Here is a 27877-nt window from a genome sequence, read left to right as displayed (position 1 = left end):
TGGATGTCTGGTTCTGGATTCAAATTCCGGAATGGCAACTTACAATGACCTGGGCAAGCTGTCCCAGGGGACTCAATGCCCAGGAGCGGGGCCATTGCTGGAGGCGGGAACCTCCCACTCACCTGGGGAGACCTGGCTGTCAGGAGCATGGGGGCCATTCCAGTGTCCAGAGCTCACTCCTCTTGGGCAAGGGCAGAGAGCTGGGGAGGAAAAGGAAACCGTGAGTGGGGCTGGCCCTGCCCTGCCTGAGAACACCCCCAAAGCCATCTCCCGAACCTTCAGTGCCGTCTGCCAGATGTTGGGGATACGTGGGGAAAGAAAGCCCGTCTGGTCCCCCAGAAGCTTATGTTCCCAGGGAGAGGCAGCAAGTCCAGTCTAAGAACACTCGGGTTCACTCCCTCTCTGAGCCTCAGTTTGCTCACCTAGAAAATGGGTAAAATCAGTCCCACCGACCTTGGGGCTGTTTGGGGCATCAGGGGCATAAACCTCAGTGATTATTCCATCAAATGACTCAACCTATGCAAAGTGCTTTGTGAGAGAGAGAGAGAGAGGGAGAGGAGGAGGGAAAAGGGGAGGAGGGAAAAGGGGAGGAGGGAAAAGGGGAGGAGGGAAAAGGGGAGGATGGTGAGGAGTAGTGGAGAAGAGAAGCCGTAAGAGACGGAGGATGAGGAAGGGAGGAATAAGAGGGAGCAGGGCGGGGGTAGGTGGCCCGGCAGGACACTGACCCGGAACTCCCTTCAGATACACCCGTGGCTCCCACCAGGGAGGAAACAGGACAGTAAGGAGAAGCGGAAGTCACCTGGGAGAACCCACCAATCAAACGGGACCTTTCCGCGTTTCCATGACAACCGTTCTATAGTTGATGGCAGCTAAGCCGTCACGCGCCATGCCTTCTGGGAAATGTAGTCTGGAGGAGCTGGAGAGCTGTGCTCGTGCACGATTTAGTTGCTGCTGCCCTGGAAATCTGCCCGTGCTCAGGTGGAGGAGGAACCAGGGAGCCGGCCCGGTCTCGGGTGGGTCGTTGTCCTGTTCTCCTTGCTGCCTGGCAGTGAGATGCCCCCGGCCTGGGCACCGGGTGAGGCGGTGGCGGCCCCTGCCGTTTGCCCCAGAAATGTGCTTTCAGCGGTTGGGAGCCCGCGCTGGAGGACGCTCTCAGAGGTGGCAGCCACAGCTGCTCCCCCGTGGAGACTCCTCCGCTGCCTGGGCCTGGGAAAGGGCCAAGAGTCCCCCAAAAGGCGGCCCCGTGTGCCCCCCCCTCCATGCTGAGCCCCCCACTTCTGGGTGAATCTCAGGTGACCCAGGAATGACAAAATGTCTTTTCCTTATTCTGAAGACATTCTCTTTCTGAGATCATCCAGAATTATTCTCTCACTGAATTGTGTGATTTATGAGCTAGACTAGCGTCTCCGCCAGGAAACTTATGAATGATTTTTCTCATCTGACTAGTCTGTTATAGTCAGACCCAACTTAACCTTCACCAGTGACCTCCATATACTAGAGAAAAGCATTTCTCACTGAGCACTTTCATTATAAATCCTTGAGTTCATAAATGCCTTGTCCCCAGAGTGAATTTTCTGCTAAACAGTTCTATGCTCCATTTCTCTGCCTTCCCTCCTTCAGACCAGTTCTAAGATTTCTATATCGCCCACAAATTCTGGTAGTAAACAAGAACTGACTCTGGCCTGAAGGCTGTAATACATTGATTACAATCACAGGCATTCTCTCCAGTGTCGATTCTCCAATATTTAATAAGTCTTTTTTTCCATGTAAATTCCTTTCTCCATTTACTTCATTCTTAAAGTTTCTCTCCTGTATGGAATCTCTGGTGTCCAATAAAATCTCTCTTCAATCTAAAAGCCTTTCACACTGGTTACATTCATAAGTCTTCTCTCCAGAATGGATTCTCTGATGTGCAATAAGCTCTTTCTTCACTCTAAAGGATTTTTCCCATTGATTACATTCATGGGCGTTCTCTCCAGTGTGGATTCTCTGATGTTTAATAAGATGAGATCTCTGTGTAAAAGCCTTTCTACATTCATTACATTCCTAAGGTTTCTCTCCTGTATGGATTTTCTGATGTTTAATAAGTTTATTCTTCAATGTAAAAGCCCGTTTGAGCTTTTATTTATTTTTATTTATTTATTAGGCCAAGATCTCCAACTGAAAGAAATCATTTTGAAGCCTTTTTTTTTTTTTTTTCCAGAATCTGGAATTTTCTGAAGGAGATCCAAGCCACCCCCAAAAGATCAATGGAGGGTGATTTGACCAAGATCTCCAATTGAATGATGCTGCTTAACTTGGAAAAGCCTTGTTTGAGAAAGTATGCTTTTCCCCAGACTTTTAGGAGTCTGAGACCCTGAATTTAGCTTCAGGGTTCATTCCTGTCACATTCAGTATGAATAGAACATCAGCCTAAGCACAGAGATTATCCTGAATAAAGACTTCATACTCAAGAATAACCTTATGAAGGCTGTCATTTTGTCAAGGCTTTCAGTCTAAAATATTACTCTCCATCAGAAAATTTCAGGAGGAAGATTGTGGGAAGATGATGGAGCAGGTCAAGAAATTCCAAAGTCTCTAGATTTCCCCTACAAACAAAACAAACAAGTTGTGCCTTAGAGTGTAGGTAACAAATGAAAGTGTGTGAAAAACAAATAAGTTTTGGGGCACGGCTGGGTCTTCCAAGATAACTGTTTCCCAGAAGAAAAATTCCAGGAGGAAGGATTAACCAATGTAAAGTGCACACACTTCCAGGCTAACTTCCAGCACCAAGGGGGAGCTAGGGTTAACTGGGTTTAAAGGTAGCCTCAGCCAGAAGCATAGGAACTCCCACTTTTCCAGCAGTTTAGTTGAGTCAGGCATCTGAGAAGAGGAAGATTGAAGGAACCTCTGCTGATAAGAAATCAGCTACTGGGTGAGAAGGAACGGGCATACCCAGTGGGAGTGCTGCCGTGGGACAGGGAAGCTGCCAGCTGCAGGCACAGAGGGGTAGAGTTCTTGGTTTGGGGTTCCAGTCCAGAGAGGAAAAGTAAAGTCCAAGGCATCGCCTCCCCCAGGTGATTAAGCTATTAAATTCTCATTAAAAAAAATGAGTAGGCATAGGAGAAGGAACCCAACCATAGAAACCATGGAAATAGGGATAACAGGGTTTATCTTCAGAGGAGGCTATTGAAATAAAAAAAATACCCTATTATTTCTCTCTCCCACCCAAAGTTCCATGACTACTTGCCCAAAAGAATCTGTAAAATAACTCAAAGACTTTAAAAATCAAATGAAAGAGATTGAGGAAGGACAAAAAAAGGTATAATCCAAGAAAACCAAGATTATAAAAGAAAGTTAACTAACTAGAAAAGGAGATCCAGAGTTAAATAGAAAATGACTCTTTGAAAATTAGAATTAGGCAAGAAGCCTAGACCAAGAAGTAAACAAAATATAAATTAAAATATTAAAGAAATATTAAATAAAATATTAAAGAAAATGTGAAACATAAGAAAAACAACAGATCTAGAGAACAGATCAAGAAAAGAAAACATAATTGGACTATTTAAAAACTATATCCAAAAAAAAAAAGAACCTTGACACAACAAAATAAAGACAATTGTTCTGAAGTGATAGAACAAGAGAGGAACATAGAAATAGAAAAAAAAAAAAACAACTCCTCCTGCAAGGAAAACATAAATATCATTGTTAAAATTTGAAACCCCCAGATCAAAGGGAAAATTTTACATGCAACAATAAAAAAAAAAAGCATTTCAAATATGCTGGAGCTATAAGATTTGCACAGGATTTAGCAGCTATAATAAAAGACCACAGGTCCTGGAATACTATGTCGACAACAAAAAAATTAGGGTTGAAGCCAAGAATATTATATCCAGCAAATTAATATTGAATGAAATAAATTAACATTTATTAAACTCTTAAATTTTCAGGTTTTTGTCTCAATCTTGAATCCAATAGGAAGTTTAACACATAAGAGCCAACATCAAAGACTAATTTCAAGGGACTCAAGGATAAGTTTTTTGTTTTATATGTAAAAATGTAAACCATATGTCTAAGATTGACATTAGTAATTGGTAATCCCAAAAGAAAGATTGGGATAAAGCAGAATATGATATGACCCCAAAAAAACAAAACCATCTAGGAAAAGGTAAAAATAGATACAATAACAAGAACCAACACACAGGAATTAGATGGAGGAAAGGGTTGGTAGTTCTGAAAATCTATTTGCATTGGGATTGGGAGTGAACAATAAATACATATATCATATACTCAGAAGGGTACAGGCCCCTCCAAAATCTATAAGGTGGGGGAGGAAATAAGATGAAGTAGGGTATAGAAGGGTATTTAGATTAACAGGAGTGGAATAAGGTGTGTAGATAAATAGGAATGGAATAAAGAAGGAGGGAAAGAGTAAGGGGAGAAAATAAGGGAAGGATCCATGGATAGATGTGGGATGGCACTGAGGTTAAGTAATAATAGCAAGGCAAGTCAACGGGTAGAAGTGAAGTAGGTTAACAGGGGTAGGAAATAAAAGATATAGACAAACATACCAATAATTAAGAATAGAATTTATTAGATATAAAATTTCCCTTAAGAACTGCTTCAACTGCATCCCATAAATTTTGCTATGTTGTCTCATTGTCATTCTCTTAGGTGAAATTATTGTTTTTATGATTTTTTCACCCACCCTTTTTTTTTTTTTTTTTTCTGAGTCATTTGAGGTTAAATGACTTGCCCAGGGTCACACAGCCAAGATGTGTTAAGTGTCTCAAACCAAATTTGAACTCAGGTCCTCCTGACTTCAGGGCTAATGCTCTATCCACTACACTAACTAGCTGCCCCACCCACTCAATCTTTAGGATTATATTAGTTGCCAATTAATTTAAATCTATTTTTCCCTGACTTTTTACTATATGCAATTTTTATTGCATCATTATCTGAAAAGATGCATTTACTATTTCTGCTTTTCTGCATTTGATTTTTGAGGTTTTTATCCCCTAATACATGATCATTTTTTTGTGTAGGTTCCATGTCACACTGAGAAAAAGATATTCCTTTCTGTCCCCATTCAACATTCTCCAAAGGTCAGTCATACCTAACTTTTACAAAATTCTATTTATCCCCTTAACTTCTTGTTTATTTTGTGGTTTGACTTAATCTAATTTTGATAGAGTGAGGTTGCGATCACTCACTAGTATAGTTTTGCTGTCTATTTCTTCTTGCAATTCTCTTAACTTCTCTAGGAATTGAGATGCTATAGCACTTGGTACATATAAGTCTTCTATTGCTATAACTTCATTATCCATGGTACTGTTTAACAAGATATAGTTTTCTTATCTCTTTTAATTAAATATATTTTTGCTTTTGCTTGATCTCACATCAGGATCGATATCCCTACTTTTTTTTTTTTTATTTCTGCTGACACATAATAGATTTTCTCCAGCCTTTTATCTTCACTCTGTATGTATGTCTCTCAGATGTGTTTCTTGTAAACAACATATTGTAGGATTCTGGCTTTTAATCCACTTTGCTATCCACTTCTGTTTTATGGGAGAGTTCATCCCATTCACAGTCACAGTTAAAGTTGTTTCCTGTTATCTCATCTTCCCTGTTATGCTTTTCTCTCTCCTTTCTTCCTTTCCCTCCTCACCAGTTGTAATGGGCTGAGGCTTGAGTTGATGCACTGAGGTCCCAAGCGCATGAGGCTAAATAGTAATTGGACCATACTCTATTAACATATATGCTTGGAGAAAGAATGGCCCCCGTCCTCTCTTTGTGCAAGTCCTGATGTGTTGTATAGGAAATGACGTTTTTGGTGGGTAGAGGCAAGGGAGTGGAAAGGGAAGTGGAAGGAGAGACTGCTGGCTGGCATCTTGACACAGCTACTTACATTGCTATCGAGATCATCCTTCATCTCCAATCCCCCTCTGCTACCTGGCTTCCTGTCGCAGCTGCCCAAATTGCTATCACAATCCTTTTTCACCTCTTCACTTCAATAAAGATTGGAGATTTCCCCCTTAACCTGAATTCCTGACTCGGGCTGATTTTAACTACACGGTCATCACAACCAGTGTTTTGTTTCTGATTACTAGCTCCCTCAATCTGCTCTCCCCTTTTTTCAGCCCCTTCCCCCTTTCTTATGCCATTTCCCTTTTACTTCTGTTCTTCTTTCTTTTAGCTTCCCCTTTCCTTTCCTCTTTCCCCTCCTACTTCCCTATAGGGTAAGACAAGTTTCTATATCAAACTAAATATGTATAATATTCCCTCTTTGAGCCAATTCTCATGAGATTAAGGTCTAAACAATGCTCATCCCCCTCCCTTTTTTCCCTCAACTGCAATAGTTTTTTGTTTTTTTTTTTTTTGCCTCTTCATGTGATGTAATTTACCCCATTTTACCTTCCCTTTCCTTTTCTTCTAGTACATTTCCTTTTACCTGTTTTATATCATCACAAAAAGTCAAATTTTACCTACACCCTCTAAGTAGCTTTAACAAATATAGAGTTTTCAAGAATTACACTATCTTCCCATATAGGAATACAAACATTTTAACCTTTAAAAAACATAGGCTTTTTCTTCCCTTTTTATCTTGTTATGTTTCTATTCATCATCTTTTCATCAAAAATAATTGAAAATCCCCTATTTCATTGAATATCCATCTTTTCCACTGAAAGATAACACTTAGTTTTGCTAGGAAGTTGATTCTTGGCTGCAGTCCAAGTTCTTTTGCCCTTGGGAATATATGCCAGGCCCTTCAATCCTTTAAAGTGAAAGAGGTCCTGGGTAATCCTGATTGTGGCTCCTCCACATTTGAATTATTTCTTTTTGGCTACTTGCAGTATTTTCTGCTTAATCTGAGAATTCTGAAATTTAGCTACAATATTCCTGAGAGTTTTTATTTTTGAGGTTTCTTTCAGGAGGTGATTGATGGATTGTGTTCTGATCAGTTGATCCCCAGGTATTTTATGCATTTTGTGGTTATTTGCAAAAGTATTTTCCCTATTGTTACTGTGTCATGCATTTTATTATTATATTGAAATCCTATTAATTTTTGAAAACATGTTTTATATTATACTTTTGCATCCATATATGCTTATAAAAGGATTTTGTTAGGATTCTTTCTCTACTTTTAAGAATAATTTGAATGGCATGGGTAGTATTCTTTTATGTTTGATAGAATTTTCTTGTGAATCCTTCTAGACTAGAGGTAATAGTAGTACATAGTAAATAAAAGTAATAGTAAGAGGAGGAGGAGGAGGAGGAGTAGTTGCTGCTGCTGCTGCAGTTTTAGTAGTTCCTTTATATCGAATTCTTTTTCTTTTTTGACATTAGGTTATTTAAGATCTTTATCGGTTTTTCTGAGAGTTTTAGTATATTTTTAAAGGTATTACTATTTTTCTTATGTGTTCTCAGTTGAACAATAGCTGAACAATGTGTTCTGATTATTCTTCTCTAAAATGTAATATTCTCTGGAAGCAGATTTCTTAGGGGGGTCTGGAGGCAGCCTTAGTTTCATTCAGTAATCACCCCAAATGCAGCCAGGAGTTAAAGTCCAAATCCTTTATTGTCTCCTTCAAAGTTTTATCTCCTTCACTTGGGGCTTGGCTAGTTTTCTGGAGGCCTTCCAGATCTTGGTTTCAGTGTTTTCCACAGGACAGCCTGCCACCACTTCTTTGTCTTCCTTAGTTCTCCCCGACTTCCTTCTCTGACTTCTGAATCTCCTCAACTGAACCCTGGCTGAGGCTCTGAGAGCTTATATGTACTCTCTTAAAGGTGTGAATCTCGTAGAATTATAGTAAGTACATGTACTGTACTAGAGAACTGTTAAATACCATGCTAAATAATCATTGTCAATTCCACTGACTTAGCACCTTGTTTCAGTCCTTTGTTTCAAGTTCAAATAACAGGCTAGGCTGATATCTGTTATCACCTCATTTAGTTACTATTTTATTAATTTTATTTTATGCTCATTTCCTTTTAATCAGACTAGTTTAGTGATAAAACTTTTATTAGTCTCTTCAAAGAATCAACTTTTTTTTTTTTTAACTATGTTATTATCTAAAAAGAATGTACTATCTCTGTTTTTTTACATTTGGAATATTCATGTAGTCTACTACATGGTCAATTTTAATAAAAGTTATAATCCAATTCAATTCAGAAGAAATTGTGTCTTTTAAGTTTAGTTTTCTAGAAATTTTTTCTCTATTTTCCATTTTGCTAGAGAGGCCTATTGAAATCTATCACTATTATGTTGCTAGCTATGTCTTCTTGTATCTCAGACAATATTTCTTTAATGAAGTTGGATCCTAAGGCAATTGGAGTATATAAGTTTATTACTGATATTGGTTTATTGTCTATAGTTCTTATCAACATAATATGATTTTCTCACTAATTTTTTTTTTTTTTTGCTTTATCAGGACTGCTTGATACTCAGTAAATTTTTTCCCTGTCCCTTTAGTTTTATTTTGTATTTCTTTGTTCTTTAAGTGAGTATATCATAAGAAACAGATTATAGGGCTTTGTTTTCTTTTCCAAACTTCTATTCTTTTTTGTTTTATGAATTTCCCTCTTCTGCTGTTCATATAGTACTTTCTCCCCTCTCAGTTACTGTATTTTATTCATTTTTTAAAGTGATCATTTAAGGTGGTCCTCCTTCCTTTACCCTGGTTACTTTCCTCTCATGTGTTATCCTTTTCCCACTGGAAACCCCCACTGGGGTTTTGCTTATTTGTTTTTTCTTTCCTGCTTTAATCTAATTCCTCCCTCTTTTTTCTTCCCACTCTAGATAGATTTTGCCTTTCCTCCTCCCAATTATTGCTGTTCATAACTTTTAAATTTTATTTTTGTGCCCCTCTCTAAAGATTTCTCTCATTCTCTTCATTATTTATCCTATCTCCTCCAACCTTACCTTCTGCCCAACCATTCCTGAGAAGATCTGGAACAATCTCAGAAAACATCTCAGAAAGTAATAGTTGCATTATTCTTCTCCACTCTCTCTAAAGAGTGGAAAGATACATAGCTGGTGTTTGTATTCTGAATCTCGGACAAGCACAGAACCTCAAGCATTCAAGAGACTGCCCATGGTTTTCCATATTGTTCTTGGGCTGTAATTTCCCCCAGATCGCCATGGAGGAGCAGAACATTTCCATGTACCTACCTGAATTTGACTAGTTTGAAAGATACCTCTTAAGGATGCATGATTGAGGAGGTACATGTGTACAAAAACAAGATATAAAAACATCTCGAAACTAACAAAACTCAGAGATCAAAACTGGCCTAAGCTGACCCAAGCAAGCATCTGGGAGAGATTGAAAAGGAGAAATCTCCCAGGGGAGGGCCTAGAATGGGCATCTTCAAATGTTTTATTGCAGGAGGAAGACAGAAGTCAGAGAATCATGAGGGTTCATGAATCAGCATGAAGGTTGTCTTAACATGTTCTCAAGGTATGAGGGATATTGAATGTATCCAAGAAATGACTCCTAAGATCCAACTTTTCCAAGTGGGATGGATCCATGAATGGGTCCCTCTTTCTCAATAGATTTTTGGAGCTGTCCCTAGTACCAAGAATAGCCAATTATCTCTAGGTGGTATTTGGAACAAGTTCTTGTCATCCAAGAGCCATTTCATGACTTGTCACCCACGTGCTTAAATGTTCCCATTCACAGGGCATTATTGACTTATACATACAATGATGGATTATATATGTGATGATAAGAAGGAGGAAATAAGCATTTATAGGATGCGTACTATGTCCCACGCACAGTTTCTATGGCTATGATTTAATTTAATTCTCACAGTCACTATGGGAGGTAAGTGCTAGCATGACCCCCATTTTATATGCAAGAAAACTGAGGCAAAGAGGAAAAGTGACTTGTGCAGGGTTCCAGCCAGTGTCTGAGACTGGAATTAAACTCAGATTTTACCGACTCTAAGTCCAACACTCTGTGCCTAACTGGGAAGTCTCCAAGAGAATTGTGATATCCTTGGCTACCCACGTCAAACAGTCACCATTCACTCATCTGTGAAATGGGGACAATAAGGCAATAGTTCAATCATGACTGACTCTTCACAAGTCCATTTGGGGTTTTCTTAACATAGATTGTGAAGTGTTTTGCTATTCCCTTCTCCAGATTATTTTACAGATAAGAAATGGAGGCAAACAGGGTGAAGTGACTATCCCACGCTCACAGCTGATCAATGTGTGAGGACAAAGTTGAACTCAGGTCTTTCTGACTCCAGACCCAGTGCTCTGTGCACTATGCACTCCCAGTTGCCTCAGGGGAAATGTTCACCTAAATGAAACACATGCTTCCACAGAGAGAGAACACCCAGTTTGAACATTCTTAAATATAAGATTGCCAACATCCATAAGTCCCAAGTTCCCACAAGTTTGGGGAAAAACTGCAGAAGGAATCCCTTCTGAAACACAAGGATTATAATCAACTCTGGAAAATGACTAAAAAATTGAAATATGAAGAACTAAAAGCTAAGTTAAAAAGATTTTCATCGAAGAATAATTTATCAGTGGAGCCGAAATGACCATGGAAGAAGGCATGTTTGCTTATCTCCCTCAGCATCTCTGCACAACAACCTAAACATTTTGCCAGAATGAATATTGAATGGGACAGCAAAGAGATGGTCATAATGAGTCATTTTTTTCCACCTCAGGTTTAGAAAGACAGACAGACTGATCTGGACATACTCGAGTGAAAGCTGCTCAAAGACACAGGACAGTATTAGAACAATTGTAGGGAGCATCCCAGTATCCCGGGATGATAAAGAGGCTGAGACTGAACAAAGCAGGAAGTCAAGGGACCCCTGAATCAGCTTAGGGAGTTACAAGGGGTGCTATCTAGTAGCTCTGTTGTCCATTATACAGTTTTGTGTGGCAGAACCATAATAGAGAAAAGCATTACTGAGCACAGAACCAATTCTGTTGTGTGGCTCTATAGAATCTTTGAGGCTAGGATTCTAGGCTCAGAGCACTGAGTTCTAACTTTTAGTACAGTGCATAATATATAGTAGATACTTAATCAATATTTGTGGACTACTGACTTGTCTTCAGCACAGCATATTAATCTACAATGGAACAACCAAGATCAAAGAGGAATCAAATTTTAATCACTGGACCTGCAATACCTCCCATTTGATTAACTTGACTACCTATGAGCCAGCAGACTCAGCCTGCAGATCTTGATCACTAGGACAATTTCTTACCTAGATCCCACCACTGAAAATTTACAGGCCCCTAGACTGAACTGTGAAATTAGCAGAACAGAAAAGGACAGAAGCTCAGGTCAGACAGCATATTCTCTAGAAATGAACAGATCCATTACTAGTCAAGAATTAGGCTACATAAATGAGCAAAGAGGAAAAGAAACCAATGATAAAGAGCTACTATAGTGATAGAGAAACTCAGAAACACAGAAGACCATATCTTAAATGAGGCAGAGATCAGAGGCAAACCAAACTTTTAAAGAAGGAGAAAGGTTTAAAAAACTGGTATAAGAGAAGAAAATAGAGTAAAATACAAAGTTAGGGATCATAACTGAGAATGTAAATAGGATAAACTTATGAAATGAAAGAGAACAAAAGAATAGATTTGAAATCAAAATTCAATATTATGTTGTTTACAAGAAACATTCTTTAAAAAAGGATATACATAGAATTAAAATGAAAAGTTGTGGTGGAATCTATTTGTGCTTCAACTGAAGTAAAAAAAAAAAAAAGGCAGGGATGGGAATCACGATTTCAGATAAAGCAAAAGCAAAAGTAGACCTAATTAAATAAAAAGATGAACAAGGAAAGTACATTTTGCTAAAAGGTGCCATAAACAAGGAATTAAGATAAATGCCAAATATATATATATATATATATATATATATATATATATATATATATATATATATATATATATATACACCAAGGAGTATAGCTTCCAAGTTTTTTTTTTAATAGTCATTGTTTTGTTTTGTAAGTTTCTGATGCAACTTAATAAATAAAAAAAAAGTTAAGGAACTTAATAATTTTTTTTGAAAAATCATGATAGACCGCTGAAGAATTTTAAATTGTACTAGAAAAGAGTATATTTCTTAATTGTGCATGACATCTTTACAAATATTGATCAATACATAAAAATACTTAATCCTTTTTTAGAAAAAGAAATTGAACAAGCTATAATTCCTTAAGGAAAAAAAATTCAGGATTTCTAGAGGTAGAGTCAAGATGCAGAGCAGAGGAAGTTATCAGCTGAGCTCTCCCAATATTCCCTTCCAAACAACTTAAAAATAACACTTTAAATCAAATTCTGAAGAGGAAGAACCAATTAAAGATCAGGGTGAGACATTCTTCCAGGGCAAGACAATTTAGGAGATTGGAGAGATCTGTGACATGGGGTGGGGGTAAGGTGAAGGCTAGCCCGGAATTCATATGGATGCAATATGAATGGTGGCACTAGGTGCTGGAGGTGATAGAAGAAGCAATATTTTCAGGAGCTGTTAAGATAGAAACACTAGATGGATCTAGAAACAGAGCAGAAAAAAAATTACAGGGATCCTACCATTTGAAATAGAACTGGAAACTATTTGGCAACTCTATTGTCTATACCCACTTTTAATTCACAGTTCAAAGGGTGATGAGTACTTTTTGTCAAAAGGGAGAAGAAGCCCTAAGGAGCAGTACTACTTCTGGTTTCAAGGGAACGGAAGTCCTGAGAAGCACTCTTATTGTAGTTTCAAGTGACCTTTCCTGAGTAAAGACTATAGGGAACAGATTAGGAGAGCAGTGGCCACACTTCTCCCCTGGTGTGGAAAAGTTTCAAAACTTGGAAAACTTTCAAATCCCCAAAACTAGCTCTGAAAATAGCAGTGCACAAAATATTGAAGTTTGGAATAATGCTCCCACTCTTGTGGTGGCAATGCAGCCCAATTTTAATATAAAATTCAAAATTAAGAAAGTAGAAACTATGGGAAAATGAGCAAACATTTGTTTACCTGACCACAAAAATCTATGAGAGGAAAGATCAAGACATAAATTCAGAAGACAATAAAGTCAAAACATCTCCAAAATCTCAAAGAAAAAATGTGAATTGTACACAAGTCCAATAAGAATTCCTGCAAGAGTTTTAAAAAACGATTTTTCAAATTAAAATGGTAAAAGAAAAATTAGTTAGGAAATGAGAATAAAGGAAGAAAATTTATGAAAAGACAATTAACATTTGGTAAAAAGCAGGAAAAATATTGAAGAAAATAACATTAAAAAATAGAATTGGCTAAATGGAAAAAGAGATAAAAATAACTCTTTAAAAACAGAATTGGCCAAATGGGAAAAAAAAAAAAAAAAAAAGGGATACAAAACTTCACTGATGAAAACAACTCCTTAAAAAAAAAAAATTGGCCAAATGGTAAAAAGAGCTATCAAAGTTCATTGGTGAAAACAATTCTTTAAAAATTAGAATTAAGGGGCAGCTAGGTGGTTAAGTGAATAGAGCAGCAACTGGTTCAAATCTAGTCTCAGACACCTAACACTTCTTAGCTGTGTGACCCTAGGCAAGTCATTTAACTCCAATTGCCTCAGCAAAAAATAACTGACTTCCATGAGATACCAAGAAATGATAAAATAAAATCAAAAGAATGAAAAATGGAAGAAAATATGAACTATCTCATGAGACAAACAGCTGATCTTGAAAAACATTGAGGAGCGGTGACTTAAGAATTATTGGATAACCTGAAAGTCATGATGAAAAAAAGAGTCTAGACTTAATATTTCAAGAAATTATCAAAGAAAACTGCTTTGATACTCTATAATTAGAGAGTAAAATAGAAATGGAAAGAATTCACTGATCAACATCTAGAAGAGATGAAATGAAAACTCCCAGATATTATGGTCAAATTTCAGAACTCCCAGGTCAAAAAATAACCCTCACTTCCTTGAGCAGCCAGAAACCATCTAAATATTATGAAGCCATAATCAGAATCACAAGATTTATCAGCTATTAAGTTAAACGAGTAGACAGGTTTAGAATATGTTATTCTTAAAGGCAAAAGAACTGGGATTACAACCAAGAATAACCAATTCAGCAAAACTGAGTATAAACTTTCAAAGGAAAAAATAGATATTTAATGAAATAAAGCAGAGCAGAAACTGAATAGAAAATCTGTGGGATGCAACCACAAAGCTGTATAAAAAAGCAAAAGGGCAGGTCAATAAGTTGATCATACAACTAAAAAAATTAGAAAAAGAACAAAATAAAAATTCCAAATTAAATGCCAAAACGAAAATCCTAAAAATCAAAGGAGAGATTAATAAAATTGAAAGTTAGAAAACCAATAAATTAATAAAAACTATGAGCTGGTTTTATTTATTTATTTATTTTGATAAAAGAGGTTTATTATTAGATAAGCAAAGTTAAAGTATAGGCGAAAGTAGAGATAAGGAGGGCACTGGACAGAGGGTCCAGTGGACAGAGGGTCCTCACATGGTAGCCATGTTTGGAATCTCTGCAAAGAGATATTTCTGTAACTATCCATCCATTTCACTTAGATTGTCAGCTTTGCTTATATATAATTAAACAAAATAATTTATAATTGCTTTAACTTCTTAAAGCTGGGGTTCCCAGTGTGGCCTTTTTATAATAGGAGACTTAGCTCGAGGGGCTTTCGGGTGTAGCCCCAAAGTTGGCTCATATCCAAGTGGGGCTGGGAACAGGTCAGATCTTCTATTGGAATTCAAAGGGACCAGGATTTGTGAGTTAAAGGGCAATTTACATTATTAACTAGGAGAGGGTGGGAATCTAGAAAGGAATCTTTCCTGCATCATTCCCCCCTATGAGCTGGTTTTATGAAAAAGTCAACAAAATAGACAAACCATTGCTTAATTTGATTAAAATAAGAAAACCAAATTATTTATATTAAAAGTTAAAAAGGACAAAGGTATCATCAATGAATAAGAAGTTAAAGCAATTATAAATTATTTTGTTTAATTATATATAAGCAAAGCTGACAATCTAAGTGAAATGGATGGATAGTTACAAAAATACAAACTACCCAGATTAACAGAAGAGGAAACAGAATACTTAAATAACCCTATTTTAGAAAAATAAAATGAACAAGCTATAAATGAGCTCCCTAAGACCCCAAGACCAGATGCATTTACAAGTGAATTATACTAAACATTTAAAGAATGATTAATCCCAACACTATATTAACTATTTGAAAAAAAACATGTAAAGAAGAAATCCCATGAAATTTTTTCTATGACGCAAATATTTTTGACAAAGGGAGAATAAAAATAGAGAAAGAAAACTATGGACCAATCTCTTTAATGACTATCAATGCAAAATTTTTCAATAAAATGCCAGCAAGGAGATCACAGCAATATATCACTCAGACCATGCACTACGGAAGCTAAGTGGTGCAGTGGATATAGTATCAGGTCTGGAGTTGGGAAGACCCAAGTTCAAATCCAGTCTCAGACACTTACTAGCTATATGACCCTGGGCAAGTCACTTAACCCTGTTTGCCTCAGTTTTTGTTATATGTAAAATTAGCTGGAGAAGGAAATGGCAAACCACTCCATTATCTATGCCAAGAACACTCCATCCCTTTTTCCCCCAAAAAAGAGGTCACAAAAAGTCAGACATGATTCAAACAACTAAATCAAATTGGATTTGTATCAAGAATTCAGAATTTGTTCAATATTAGGAAAACTATCAGCATGATTAACCATATCAATAACAAAAACAACAAAAATTATGTCAATAGATGCAGAAAAAATCTTTGATAAAATACACCTTTTACTATTAAAAACACTAGAAAACATAGTGACAGAGCCTTTCTTAATATGTTAAGAAGTATCTATCTAAAACCAAGAACAAGTATTATCTATAACAGATAAACTTGAACGTCCATTATCACCACTATTATTTAACATTGTATGAGAAATGTCAGTTATGGCAATAAGGAAAAGAAATTGAAGAAATAAAAATAGGTCACAAGGAAACAAAACTGTCACTCTGCAGATGATAACGATGGCATACTAATATGGGGATTAAAATTATCTCATCTACAATAAAAGATCCTGAGGCAGAGCTGTGAACCAATGGAGCCTTATTAAACGATCCATGATTCCCTCTAAGGAAGAAAACCTCAAATCTTCTTTAGGAGCTCCTCCTTCTTCCAAGGTCCTATTTTCATAGAGATAACTGTCCAGATATTTAAGAACAGGTATACTAAATATAGAATATACATCGATTGATGTATGATCATAAACTAAAATAATCAAAATAATATCAGCAGAATAATAAGTTGGATGAAACAAGGAATCTCTCTATACGAGATGGAGAGATTTCTTAAGTTAGGCAGGAAGAAATAGTACAAGCTATTATGGTCAGTGACTTAAGTGGTCATAAGATGAGGTCCCCTGAATAAGAGATTGGGCCAGAGCCACAAAAATATTTTGGGGGGACTTTCTATATAGTTGAATCACCTTTTCCATGCTGGGCTTGGTTACCATGACAAGGAAAAATAAGGGTTCAGGGTCTCTAGTTAACTTCTTATAATTAAGCAAATGAATTTAAAATATGTAGCTCATGGCTCTAGGGCCTTATATACAAATCTTTTGATTCTATCAAATTGAGTAATACTGATTGGAATAGAGTAAAGGTCCAAAGCAATTATTTCACAGAGAATTCTAGAGAGCTAACAACAACAACAACAACAAAAAACCCTAAATGAAACAATGAACAATTTTAGCAAAGTTGCAGAATGTAAAATAAACCCACATAAAACCATAGGCGAAGCTGAATAGACATTTTGAAATGGAAGTTGGTTTTCTTTAAAATGATGTCATTGCATAATTCTCTTAGTTCTCATTACTTCACTTTGCATCATTTCTTAAAGTGAATTTTTATGACATTTTGTCATTTATGGTACAATAATATTGCATTCACATACCACGATTTGTTTAGCCATTTTAAAAAGCACTCTCTTAATTTGTTATTTGAAAAAGCTGTCATATATCTGCATCTCTTTTGTTGTTTTATCTATTCTAAATTGTATTGGTGGTATTGCTGGGTCAAATGATATGCATAATTTAGGGAATCTAGTGACATAGTTTTAAATTGCTTTTCAAAATGGCTGCAATTTCACCAGGAGCATGGATGCAACTATTTTCTATATTTCTTCCAACAATGATCATTTCCTTCCTTTGTCATCTTTGCCAATGTGATGGTGGTGAGCAGAGTCTGAGTTGCTTTAATGTACATCTCTCTCATAGTAATTTAGAGCATCTAAAGCATTCTTTTCACGTTTATTCATGACTCTTTAAAACCTACCTTTTTATATCTCAAGATTAAACCAGTATCAATTCTCCTTGACTTTATTTGCTCCCTAGATATTCCATTTTACATATTATTATTTTTTCAGGTACTCTTGCAATCTTTGTTAGTAGGCCATTTTTTTCTCTTCCTTTGAGGCTCTGTTTGGACTTGTCAGGTCTCTTTGGGATTTTATCTCTTGGGTATCTTAGCTTAAGGGCTTTCTTCATTGTATTTGCTGTTTGTTGAATTTTCTCCTATTACTAGCCTGTGTCTGGGTTGAGAACTTCTACCTGGATTAACGTTCCAATTGGGTAGAGATGATTTGGCCTTATCTCTAGCTCTGGTTCTGGCCCAGGCTGCTTGGATGTCAGGATCTTTTTTCTGTGATGATCAAGGCTTTAGGGCCGTCTGAGCTCGAACCCCTTTCTCTCCTGCTGCCATGGGATGCCTGGCAGCTGCCCTTCTCCTGGGGGCTGGCTCTGCCTGAGGCTTTGCTTTTCCATTCTCTTGGGGCCAACCTTCTCTCTCTCAGCAGATCTACCAGCATGGATGAACTCCCACCAGCAAGTGCCAGACAATAACCTCACAATCTGGCAGGTATGTTCTAATATTGTCAAAAACTGTCCCTAATGAATACCTTAATTGATTCAAGGCCCATTGGCAGAGGAGGGAGGCTTCAGATTGGCTTCTCCCTCTCGATTTAGTTCTCTCAAATGTTCTAAGCTTAGATAAAAATGGCCAAATACTTCATCACCAAATTCCATCAATCATCACTTGACAAAGTCAATACATCACTTAACAGGAGGCAGTTGGGCTCACTCACTCTTCTCAGCTCTCCTGCCTCAGGCTGATGGGGCTGTTTCACCCCCAGACAAGATTTTCCTCAGCACTGTGCTCTGTCACCAACTACATAATTCTTAGCAGAGTTTGTGCATTTTCCATTGGCACCTCAATGGTATTCAAAGCTTTTCTGCCTCTTCTGAACCTTATTTGACTTCATCAGGCTGAGTCAAAGTCTCACTCTGTCTAGGCTACCACAAACCTAAGATTTTCTGAAGAATCTCTCCCCAGCCCCAGGCTAGTTTGCCCAGTCTCCTTGACCACCTCTCTAGGAAGACAGGCTGGTAAAACTCCACCTGAGGTCAGTCAAGATCATTTCTGCCCAGAAGTAGAGAATACCAGGCACAGATGGGCCACAGAGCCTCCAGAAAGAAAGAGTATCAGGGACAAGCTGGTTGTCTAATCTGCTCCAACAGGGAGGTTGAGAACACACCCCTAAAGCTACATCAGAAACAGGCTGAAGTGAGAACCTGGCCTACTGGCAGTTCCTTGGGACAAAGAAGGAGCAGTTTTCATGTGGTTACCAATCCTCTATGGGCATCCCTTACTGAACAGCTGTCCTGAAAGCACAGATGGCAATATCCTAGGAAGCAGAGGATTGGAGAAAGGACTCCTTCCAATACCCAAGGATGGCTGAATTTGTCTCACAAAGTTGTTTGTAGAAAAGACACTGCCTATTTTCTTTAGGAAGCATAACAAAAAAACATAGTCTCACAAAGTTTGGTGTCCATAGCATCAGAGAACTCTTTGCTTGGGCATTCCTGATTACATCTTTTTCTCTTTAATTCCTAAATCAATTCTTTGTTCTGAACAAGGCGCTTTTTCCTCACATTCTTCTAACCCTAACCCTAATCCTAACAAGTCCTTATTCACTACAGCAAAGGGATTTTTAGAGTTTCTTTATTGACCTCTCACAAAAACTGCCTGTATCTACAAGTAGTCTTCATTTAACTTGTAATAGTAACTTGCAGTTTAATTCGACCCCTTCTTTGCCTAAGGCAAAGAGTTAAAGTGTGTCATAGAATTGTGTAGTGTTTAAAAATGTTAGAAATAACCAAGTGGGGCTTTGGCTTAACATTTTGATATTTGAGAACTGTATTGGGAGCAATATCCTAAGGTCCCATCTTATAAAGGGTAGGATTTTTCATTCAATGTGCATTTTAAAATTTAATGACTCTCTTCTTGGCTGAAGAGCAGGTAAGCAATTAGACTTTCCTGCAAAACTACCCCTGATGTTTCTCTTCTCAAATTATATAAATTATATAATCGTATATGTTTTCTTCATTGCCTCAGTATCAAAATTATAGGGGTCAGTCAATACAAACTATTATGTAAGAACTCTCTGTTGACAGAAGTTATGATTAAGTTATCATCTTACATTATCTCTAGAAAAGGAAATAAAAACAACCACAAAAACTGAGACTCCATGAATCAAATTAGACAATTTTGATGATTAAGATTAGAACACTTTTTAAACAAATAGAAAATTTAGTCATACGATATGGTGGAATGGGGAAGATCTAATATCCAAAGGTAACTGACACATGTCTGAGCCCAAAGAGGTAAATGGTTAATGACAAAATAATCACAAGAAATGGAAATAGCCAAACCACCACTAACAGTGAGAGACATACCATTTAAATACCTTACACTTACACTTTACCTCATACACATTCAGTAGATAAAACTAGAGCATGGAAAACAGGCTAGAGAAAAGCAGAAAACTTAAGATTTTGATAACTGGCTGGGAAGTATGGGAGAAAAGTCACCCACCACATCCTCTGATCTCAGTACTGAGCATTTGTCCAAGGGGATCAGTAACAGACTTGAGGAGAAAAAAAATTCATTCAGAGAAACACAAAGATTTAAGACAATAAAGAGCCAGAAGAGACCCCTAAGGCTATATATTTCAGTCTCATTTTGCAGATGAGGGAGGCTAAGTGATGTCTTCACACTCACAAAGACAATAAGCAGCAAAAGAGAATTTAGGCTCAGGTCTCTTAATTATAAATCCAGCATTCTTTGTCCTGCATAAAATTGTGCAAAAGCAGAACCAGGCAGACAGTATGCGCAACATGATGATGAAAAGATAGAACAGGTTTAAGGGGCAGCTGAACTATAATGAGCTTGATCCTGACAAAAAGAGCAGGAACCCTTTCTCTTTGGAAGGAGGTGGAAGGTGATGATGGGTATAGAATAATACCTCCATGATCAGGTGCTGTCATTTTGTAAACCGAATTTCTTGACTTTGCTGTAATGGAGGATTCTATAACAGTGAAAGCAGGGGAGGAGGCTCTAGCTCTATATAGGGGTGGAAAAAAACAAGGCAACAATGAACCTTTTTTTTTTTTAAAGGACATGAGTAGTATCCTCAGCATTTAAGCTTTTGCTGAATTGGTAACATGATAACCTTGTTTCTACTACTCTAGGTTAACATCATTTATATTACTGAATGGCAGCTCACTTGGCATACAGATAATGGGATGAACTCCTCAAAAGGGATGGCTTGGTCACAGAGCTCGTTGATACTTTCAGTATACTTCCTCACACTGTCAAAGCTGCAATCAATCCTATGGAAATTCCCTGTATTTTTGATTCTAAAGAACTGATCTCTAAAGACAGATCACTCTAAAAGATAGTCTTTGATAAGTTTAATTATAATTTAAATTTACATCCATTAGCACTTCTAGTTTGTATCCTAGTAAACCCACTGGTACCAAATAAAGCTTGAGGTCTAACAAAAGTTTTCCTCACCATTACCACCTCTCCCCAAGTGTAATATCCAATACTGAAATAGCTGTGACATTCCAACAAAAACCTCTTCATTAATCTAGATTCTCTTTAGCATGCATTTCTTGCTGTTGAATACAGACTGAATTTTGACTGAAGGATTGCCCACATTCGTTGGGTTTATTCTCTTTTGTGTGAATTTTCTGGTGTTTAATAAAGACTGAATTTCGAGTGAAAGATTTTCCACACTCGCTACATTCAAAGGGTTTATGATCTTCACTATGAATTTTCTGGTGCTGGGTAAAGACTGAGCTTCGGCTGAAACACTTCCCACACTCATTACATTCATAGGGTTTCTCCTTAGTGTGAGTCCGTTGGTGTTCAATAAGATGAAAGGTCCGATTAAAGGACTTCCCACATTCGTTACATTTACAGGGTTTATCGCCGGTGTGAACTTTCTGATGGTCACGAAATGTTGATTTGTGCCTAAAGGCTTTGCCACATTCATTGCATTTATGTGGTTTCTCATCATTATGGATACTCTGATGTTGAACAAGATGTTTTCTCAGACTAAAAGCTTTTCCACATTGATTACATACATAGGGCTTCTCTTTGGTGTGAATTATCTGATGTCCAATAAGAAGTGCACTTCGACTAAATGATCGTCCACATTCAGCACATTCATAGGGTTTCTCTCCAGTGTGAATTCTCTGGTGCTCAATAAGACGGAAACGCCGATTGTAGGATTTCCCACATTCATTACATTCAAAAGGTTTCTCTTTGGTGTGAGTGATCTGATGTCCAGTGAGGTATGATTTTTTACAGAAGGCTTTCCCGCATTCATCACACTTGTAAGGTTTCTCTGTGGTATGAATTCTTTCATGCTCAATAAGAAATGAACTATTGCTAAAACATTTGCCACATTGATTACATTCATAGGGCCTTTCCCCAGTGTGAATTTTCTGATGACGTATAAAGCCAGAATTCCTAGTAAATGATTTTCCACATTTATTGCACTCATAAGGCTTCTCTCCAGTATGAGTTCTCATATGTTCAAGAAGTTGTGAACGATGGCTAAAACTTTTCATACATTTTTCACATTCATAGGGTTTTTCTCCAGTGTGGATTCTCTGATGGTCCAGAAGCCGTGACTTGCGCCCAAAAGCCATACCACACTCACTGCAGCCAAAGGGTTTTTCTCCTGTGTGGAGTTTTTGATGATGGAAGTGACATGAGCTATCTCTGAAGGCTTTCCCACACTCGGTGCATCTATATGCTCTCTCTGGGGCATGGCTTCTCTGATGTTCTGTGAGGTACCAAGAACGTCGGAAGGTCTTTCCACATTCCTTACATGCATAGGGCTTCTCCCCTGTATGAATCCTCTTATGTTCAATGAGATATGAGTTACGAATAAAGCCTTTCCCACATTCATTACAATGATAGGGTTTCTCTCCGGAATGAATTTTTAGATGCTGGAAAAGACTTGAACGATTACTCAAAGTCTTTCCACATTCATCACATTTGTAGAGCTCTTCTCCTGTGTGGATGAACTGATGCCGAAGGAGGCTTGAGTTATTTCTGAAGGCTTTCTCACATTCACCACATTTGTAGGGTTTTTCTCCCGTGTGGATGAGCTGATGCTGAAGGAGGCTTGAACTAGTACTAAAAGCCTTCTCACAATCATCACATTTGTAAGGTTTTTCAATAGTGTGCATTTTCTGATGCTCCAAGAGGTCTTTGCTTTGACTGAAGGATCTCCCACATTTATTACATCTATAAGGTTTCTCACCAGTGTGAATTCTCTGGTGCTCTGTGAGAGTTGATTTTCTCTTGAAAGCCTTCCCACATTCATTACATGAAAAGGGTCTTTCTCCAGTATGAATAACCTGATGTCTAATGAGATGATAGCTTCGGGTAAATCTTTTCCCACACTCATAACATACAAAACGTCCTGGTCCACTGTGAATGCTCTGGTATTGAGTGAGGTGAGACATGGTAACAAAGTGTTCCCCACGCTTCTGACAGTTGTATGGTACCTCATTAGTTGGAAAAACATTAAATCCAACTAAGTCTGAATTCTGGCTGCTGAAAAAGTTTTCATATTCATTAAACAGGCTTGGTTTTTCCTCTGTATGGAGGAAAAGTGGACTGTTATGATCAAGGATTCTCTGCTTCAAAGTTGGCTCTTCATTTGGGCTAAAAGAGTTTCCATATTCATTAAACATGTCTGTTTTTTCTTCTACTCGAAAAATCTGATCACTGCTGTCTACTATTTCATGCTTCACTGCTGTTGCTCCATTCCCCGTTTTGTCCTCACCATCTAGGGAAAAAACAAAACAGAAAATGAGAATGAAAAATAATGCAGATATCAGCTGCTTTGGGAGATGAAAAGTGAAAGAAGGGCCAAGAATACTCATCACAGGCAAATGTGAGCATGGTTCAGAATATAGTCTTACACTATAGACAGATAAGCAAAGGAATCCATATACTTAACCTGGATTCTAGATCTTTCTTATGTGATGAAGTCCTTTGCCTACCAATTAAATGTCCACAGAACCTGGAAAATCACAGAATTTCACAACTGGAAAGGAACTTGGAAGCCATTTTTCTGAACATAACACAAATAAAATGAATTTCCATTTATGTAGCAAGAAAAAATATAAATGAAACTATGAATCTATTACATACAACTAGCTTTCCCTTTTAGGTTTATAATTCAAGATGTAGTTTTCAAAGCTGTCCCATTTATATATCTTCTTCCTTCTGTTCTTTTCTGCTGCCCCTCTTCCCATAAAACAATTAGCAAACAAAAAAATAAGACAACAAATACACACAATCCAGCAATTCCCACAGGAATTTAGACAAATTCACTCATAATTTGTCCAAAACAGCATTCTTCACTTTAGATTTTTAAGTCTATCCATCTCTAGTAGTAGTTGGGTGGCAGGATCTGTTTTCAGATCTCTGGACTCTTGGATCACATTTCAAAGATACACATTTTGAAAGGCAATGTCTCTATAAAAACCAATTGAAGACAATTTGCAAAGGCAATTTAAGAATCACAGGTTTCTCAGAATGTGTCAAAAACCCCCCCCCCAAAACTGAGTTACTTCATGTAGAAAATAATGCAAGAGAGCTGCCCATAATTTGTGAATTCAGAAAACAAGGCACAATCAAGAAAATCTAGATTATCTCCAGAAAAGCAGAAACAAAACAGTATAGCAGAGTGGTTAGAAAACTGTACTAAGAGTCAGTCAATGAAATAAAGCCCTACCAAAATGTTAAATACTCAAATGAACAAACCCAAATAGAGATCTTATAGATGCCAATCATAGGAAAGGAAAGAGAACTAACTGTAAAAGGATCACCAAAACTCTTTGTTCAGATGGACTGGAAAACACAACCAGATTTTAAATAATTTTAATTATTCTATTCAAATTATTCTCAGAAGTTGAGAAAACACTCTACTGATGAGGAAAATATAGTTCTACTACCTAAACTAGCAAAAGATAAAGCAAAGAAAGAGAATTATAGCCAATATTATTAAGAATTTTAAAAAAGAAATTAAATGAAATCTTGGCTAAAGGATTACAGCAATTTACTAATTTAAAAAAATAATAATTTTCTATTATCAAACCGGATATATATCTGGAATGCAAGGATGATTCACCATTAGGAAGACAATTAACATAATCGTTAAGAATAAAAACATTCAAAATCAAAAGCTATAATTTATGCAGTAAAGAAAGTCTGAAAGTTTTCCTATTAAACATAATAGTAAAGGAGGGATGGTCCCCTACCTCCAAGACTGGAAATAGTTCTAGAAATACTGGTAATAAAAATGACAAATAAAACAATTCAAAGTCTAACAGATTGGTAAAAACACAAACTATTTTTATCTGAAATGACTTTAAAGTTGTAGGTTATCAGTAGAGAAACTAATGGAAACAATTAAGTGCTTTGGTACAATTTTAGACTACGAAATAAACTCACAAAAATAAACAACTTTTCTATAAAAGTCCAATCTAATAATAAAAAGGGAAATTCTACTCAAAAGACCTACTAAAAAACTCTTGAGCTAAAATTCATTCAATATTGATGAATATAATTACAAAGGGGTTGTGAAATAAAACACAACACCAATAACTGGAAAAAAAATTCAGTGCTCAGGGCTGGGCAGTGCTAATCATAGATATGACACAACTACTGAAGTTAATATATTAATTTAGTGCTGTAACAAAAAATTTTCCAAGAGAACTCTTTACAAAGCGAGAAAAAATAGTTAACATTCTTTTTGGAAAATATCTTCAAAATATGGGGAAATAATGAAGAAAGATAAGAATGAAGCAGCAATAAATAGCATTTTTAGATTGAAAGCAATCATCCCATCCATGTAGCAGTGGTTAACCAATAGAAAAGTGTCCATGGAATAGACTACTACTATTACTTTTACTATTGCTACTACTACTACTACTACTTACTACAACTATACTACTTATAGTTGTTAATACTGCTACCTTTGAATAGCTAGCTCTTATTTAGGGCTTTATGTATATATTCTCACTTGATCTTCTTATTTTACAGATGGGGAAACCAAGGTTGAGAGAGACTAGGTGACTTGTTCAGTAGCTGAGAAAAAGGATCTGAAGCCAGACAGGAACTTAGATTTTCCAACATTTGGACTACTCCCCATCAAGACAAAAGAGATTCAGGAAAAAAAAAAAAAGAACTTAATAAACCCAGTGTGTAAATACTAGCGGAAAATTACGTTTAGACTACTATCTTACACTATGTTTTGATATCTTAATTGATATTTTTAATTAAATTGGTCATTGGACACAAAACCCTATTCACAGCCAAGGAGGGTGATGATGAATTCTTAACCAAACATAGAACAGAAGCAATCCCCAAAGACAAAACTGGTAACATCTCATTACATGCAATGGACAAACTTACTCATGAACCAAGCCAACTAGTGCTCACTGAATGATAATACCTTTATAGGGGAAGAAGGGGAGCAATCAACGAGGAAAAAAGTATTAAATGTTTCTTAAAAGAATCCAAGACACATAGACAACTAATAGGAAAATAAAAGACCACACAAAATGGCAGAAATGGCTAATGTCTATGCAGCTACCTACCAAGGGCAGTATTTGGGGGCTCTTTTTATTTACTCAATTTTATTTACAACACAATATGTGTATTGGGGTATGGAAATGAAGGGTGGAAAGGATAGTAAAAGACATTAAAAAATGCTTACAATAACTTAAAAAACCCCAAAAATGGTATCTCAAAAAAAGTGAAGGTTATTTCCTGTATTTACTTAGTCCAATGTTAGATCTTGCTAATCTCCCTTGTGCAGAACTATTTTTAGATGTTTTTGTCAGTCTGGTGAAGTCAAGAAACCCCTTTTTTTGAAGGGAAGAATTATTAAAAAAAAAAGAAACTTAAAAAAATTTTACATCTTAAAAAATAAAAAAAATTTATATTAGAAGAAAATGTAGACTTTCTGTTAAACTTTGGTGAAAATAAGTATGAAATCTTTCCCATCTACTTTCTTGTACCCCTGCCTTAAAGACAAGTGTCCTCCTCTCTGTGAACCTTGACTTCTTCTATTGTCAGTAGAGGCAAGACAGAGGTTGTGCTTGTTGGATATTCGTGGGAAACTGAGTCATGACCAAAAACTAGAGATAACCCAGGCTTTGGAAAGAAAGAGAAAAATAGGGTTCAGCTGGGCCAGGCACCCAGACAGAACCATGAGGACCTGGGAAAAGGCCAACAGATAATCATTTCTAGTTAGAGGTGGGAGGTTTAAGGTCCAGCTTTCCTGAATTATGAATTAGGTGAAACTAAGAGCTCAAGCGTGGTTGGCCCCCCTCACCTTTGTCTCCCCTGGGCAGCAGATCCTGGCTCACCCCTTCTGGCTCGACCTTCACAGTGGGGAAGAAAAGGGTCCTTGGGGCAGGCTGCTCCATCAGGGTCAGCATCTTCAGGGCCGGGCCCCAGACCTGTGGACAGATCACATCGGAGCAGAAACTTGGCATGGAGAGGGAGAGGGAGATGGAGGGGGAGAGGAAGAAGGGGGAAAAGGGGGGAAGGAAGGGGAAGTAGAAGGAGGGAGGGGAGAAGAAGAGGGGGAGAAGAAGGGGATGCAGGGGGAGAGGAAGAAAGAGGAAAGAAGGGAGAGGAGAAAAGAAGAGGGGGAAAGAGGAAGGGAAAAAGATGGAAGGGGAAGGGGGAAGAGACCGGGCAGGATTCCTTAAGCAGACCAATACAGAGATACCCCAAAACTTACAGAGCTGCCCCGAGGGCTCTTCTTTCCCCCTCCCCCGGGATGACCTCCGAGGGGCAGGGGTCTCACCTGTTGGGGTCGGGAGGCCCCCGTGGCCGCCATCCCAATGCTCCTCCTCCTGATGTGGGGACCCCAACTCTGGGGAGAGACACGGACACGAGAGGGAAGGGCACCGAAGACTCGCGGAGAAAAGGGCTCCCACGCAGAGATGGGAGACCCACGGGAAGAAGCACCACTGACACCCCCCCACACCCCCCCCCCCAGGAATGATCAGGTGGCGGGTCTCCTCACCAGGAACCCACGCACGAAGAGGACGGAATATTCACCGAGGAGGAGGAAGACACCCACGGGAAGAGGTCCCACTGATGCCCTCCTCCTACAGATCACCCTCAAGCGTGGAGAGCCCCAGAGGTCTCCCTGGGGGAGAAGGAAACCCACGCGGGAGGAGGCTCCATTTGACAGCTCCTGACAGCCATGGGGGACGAGGGTTATCACCCACGGATCCGCCCCGGGGCTTGAACTCACGGCCGTCGCTGGCTCCACTCGGGACGTGCGCCCACGAACCACGTGCACCCAACAAGAGGTACAGACAGGAAATGTCCCCGTTCGCTCGTGGGTCTGAGCAGCTACTCCGCCCCCTCCCCCCCCACGGCCTCCTCCCCTCTGTCAAACGCGCTTCCGGGGCCGCTCTAGGTAGCCCG

The 27877-nt window shown here is 38.0% G+C and overlaps 2 protein-coding genes and 1 long non-coding RNA gene across 7 annotated transcripts in view; 1 reads left to right on the top strand and 2 right to left on the bottom strand.

Annotated features, from left to right (window-relative positions):
- The window catches only part of LOC127562447 (zinc finger protein 883-like), an 80985-nt gene that overhangs the window by 27208 nt on the left and 25900 nt on the right, over positions 1–27877 (bottom strand). The window contains exon 1 of one of the 4 annotated variants that reach the window (XM_051998176.1): positions 123–1915. The exons of 1 other annotated variant lie outside the window; for it this stretch is intronic. In XM_051998176.1, the coding sequence (XP_051854136.1) occupies positions 123–158 (36 nt within the window). In that variant the 5' untranslated portion in view covers positions 159–1915. Of the gene's footprint in view, positions 1–122; positions 1916–27877 lie in introns of those variants that run through there. 2 more of the 4 variants (XM_051998175.1, XM_051998174.1) reach the window with 2 other exon arrangements.
- LOC127562452 (uncharacterized) lies at positions 918–24382 on the top strand. The gene is made up of 4 exons (XR_007953679.1): positions 918–1013; positions 2204–3056; positions 5025–5084; positions 23209–24382. It is a non-coding gene; the product is annotated as an uncharacterized LOC127562452 (long non-coding RNA).
- On the bottom strand, positions 20791–27308 carry LOC127562446 (zinc finger protein 260-like). 2 transcript variants are annotated; one of them, XM_051998173.1, is made up of 3 exons: positions 27246–27308; positions 26766–26892; positions 20791–23204 (listed from the first exon to the last, which is right to left on the bottom strand). In XM_051998173.1, exons 1-3 carry the CDS (start codon positions 27276–27278, stop codon positions 20980–20982), a joined length of 2385 nt encoding a protein of 794 aa, XP_051854133.1. In that variant the 5' UTR covers positions 27279–27308; the 3' UTR covers positions 20791–20979. The 2 variants fall into 2 exon arrangements, with proteins under 2 accessions (XP_051854133.1, XP_051854132.1); XM_051998172.1 differs by lacking the exon at positions 27246–27308 and having other exon boundaries at positions 26766–27018.

Source organism: Antechinus flavipes, chromosome 4, assembly GCF_016432865.1.
Source record: "Antechinus flavipes isolate AdamAnt ecotype Samford, QLD, Australia chromosome 4, AdamAnt_v2, whole genome shotgun sequence".
Lineage (NCBI taxonomy): Eukaryota > Metazoa > Chordata > Mammalia > Dasyuromorphia > Dasyuridae > Antechinus > Antechinus flavipes.
Note: the sequence above shows the minus strand (reverse complement) of the source record. Positions and strands in the feature narration are given on the sequence as shown.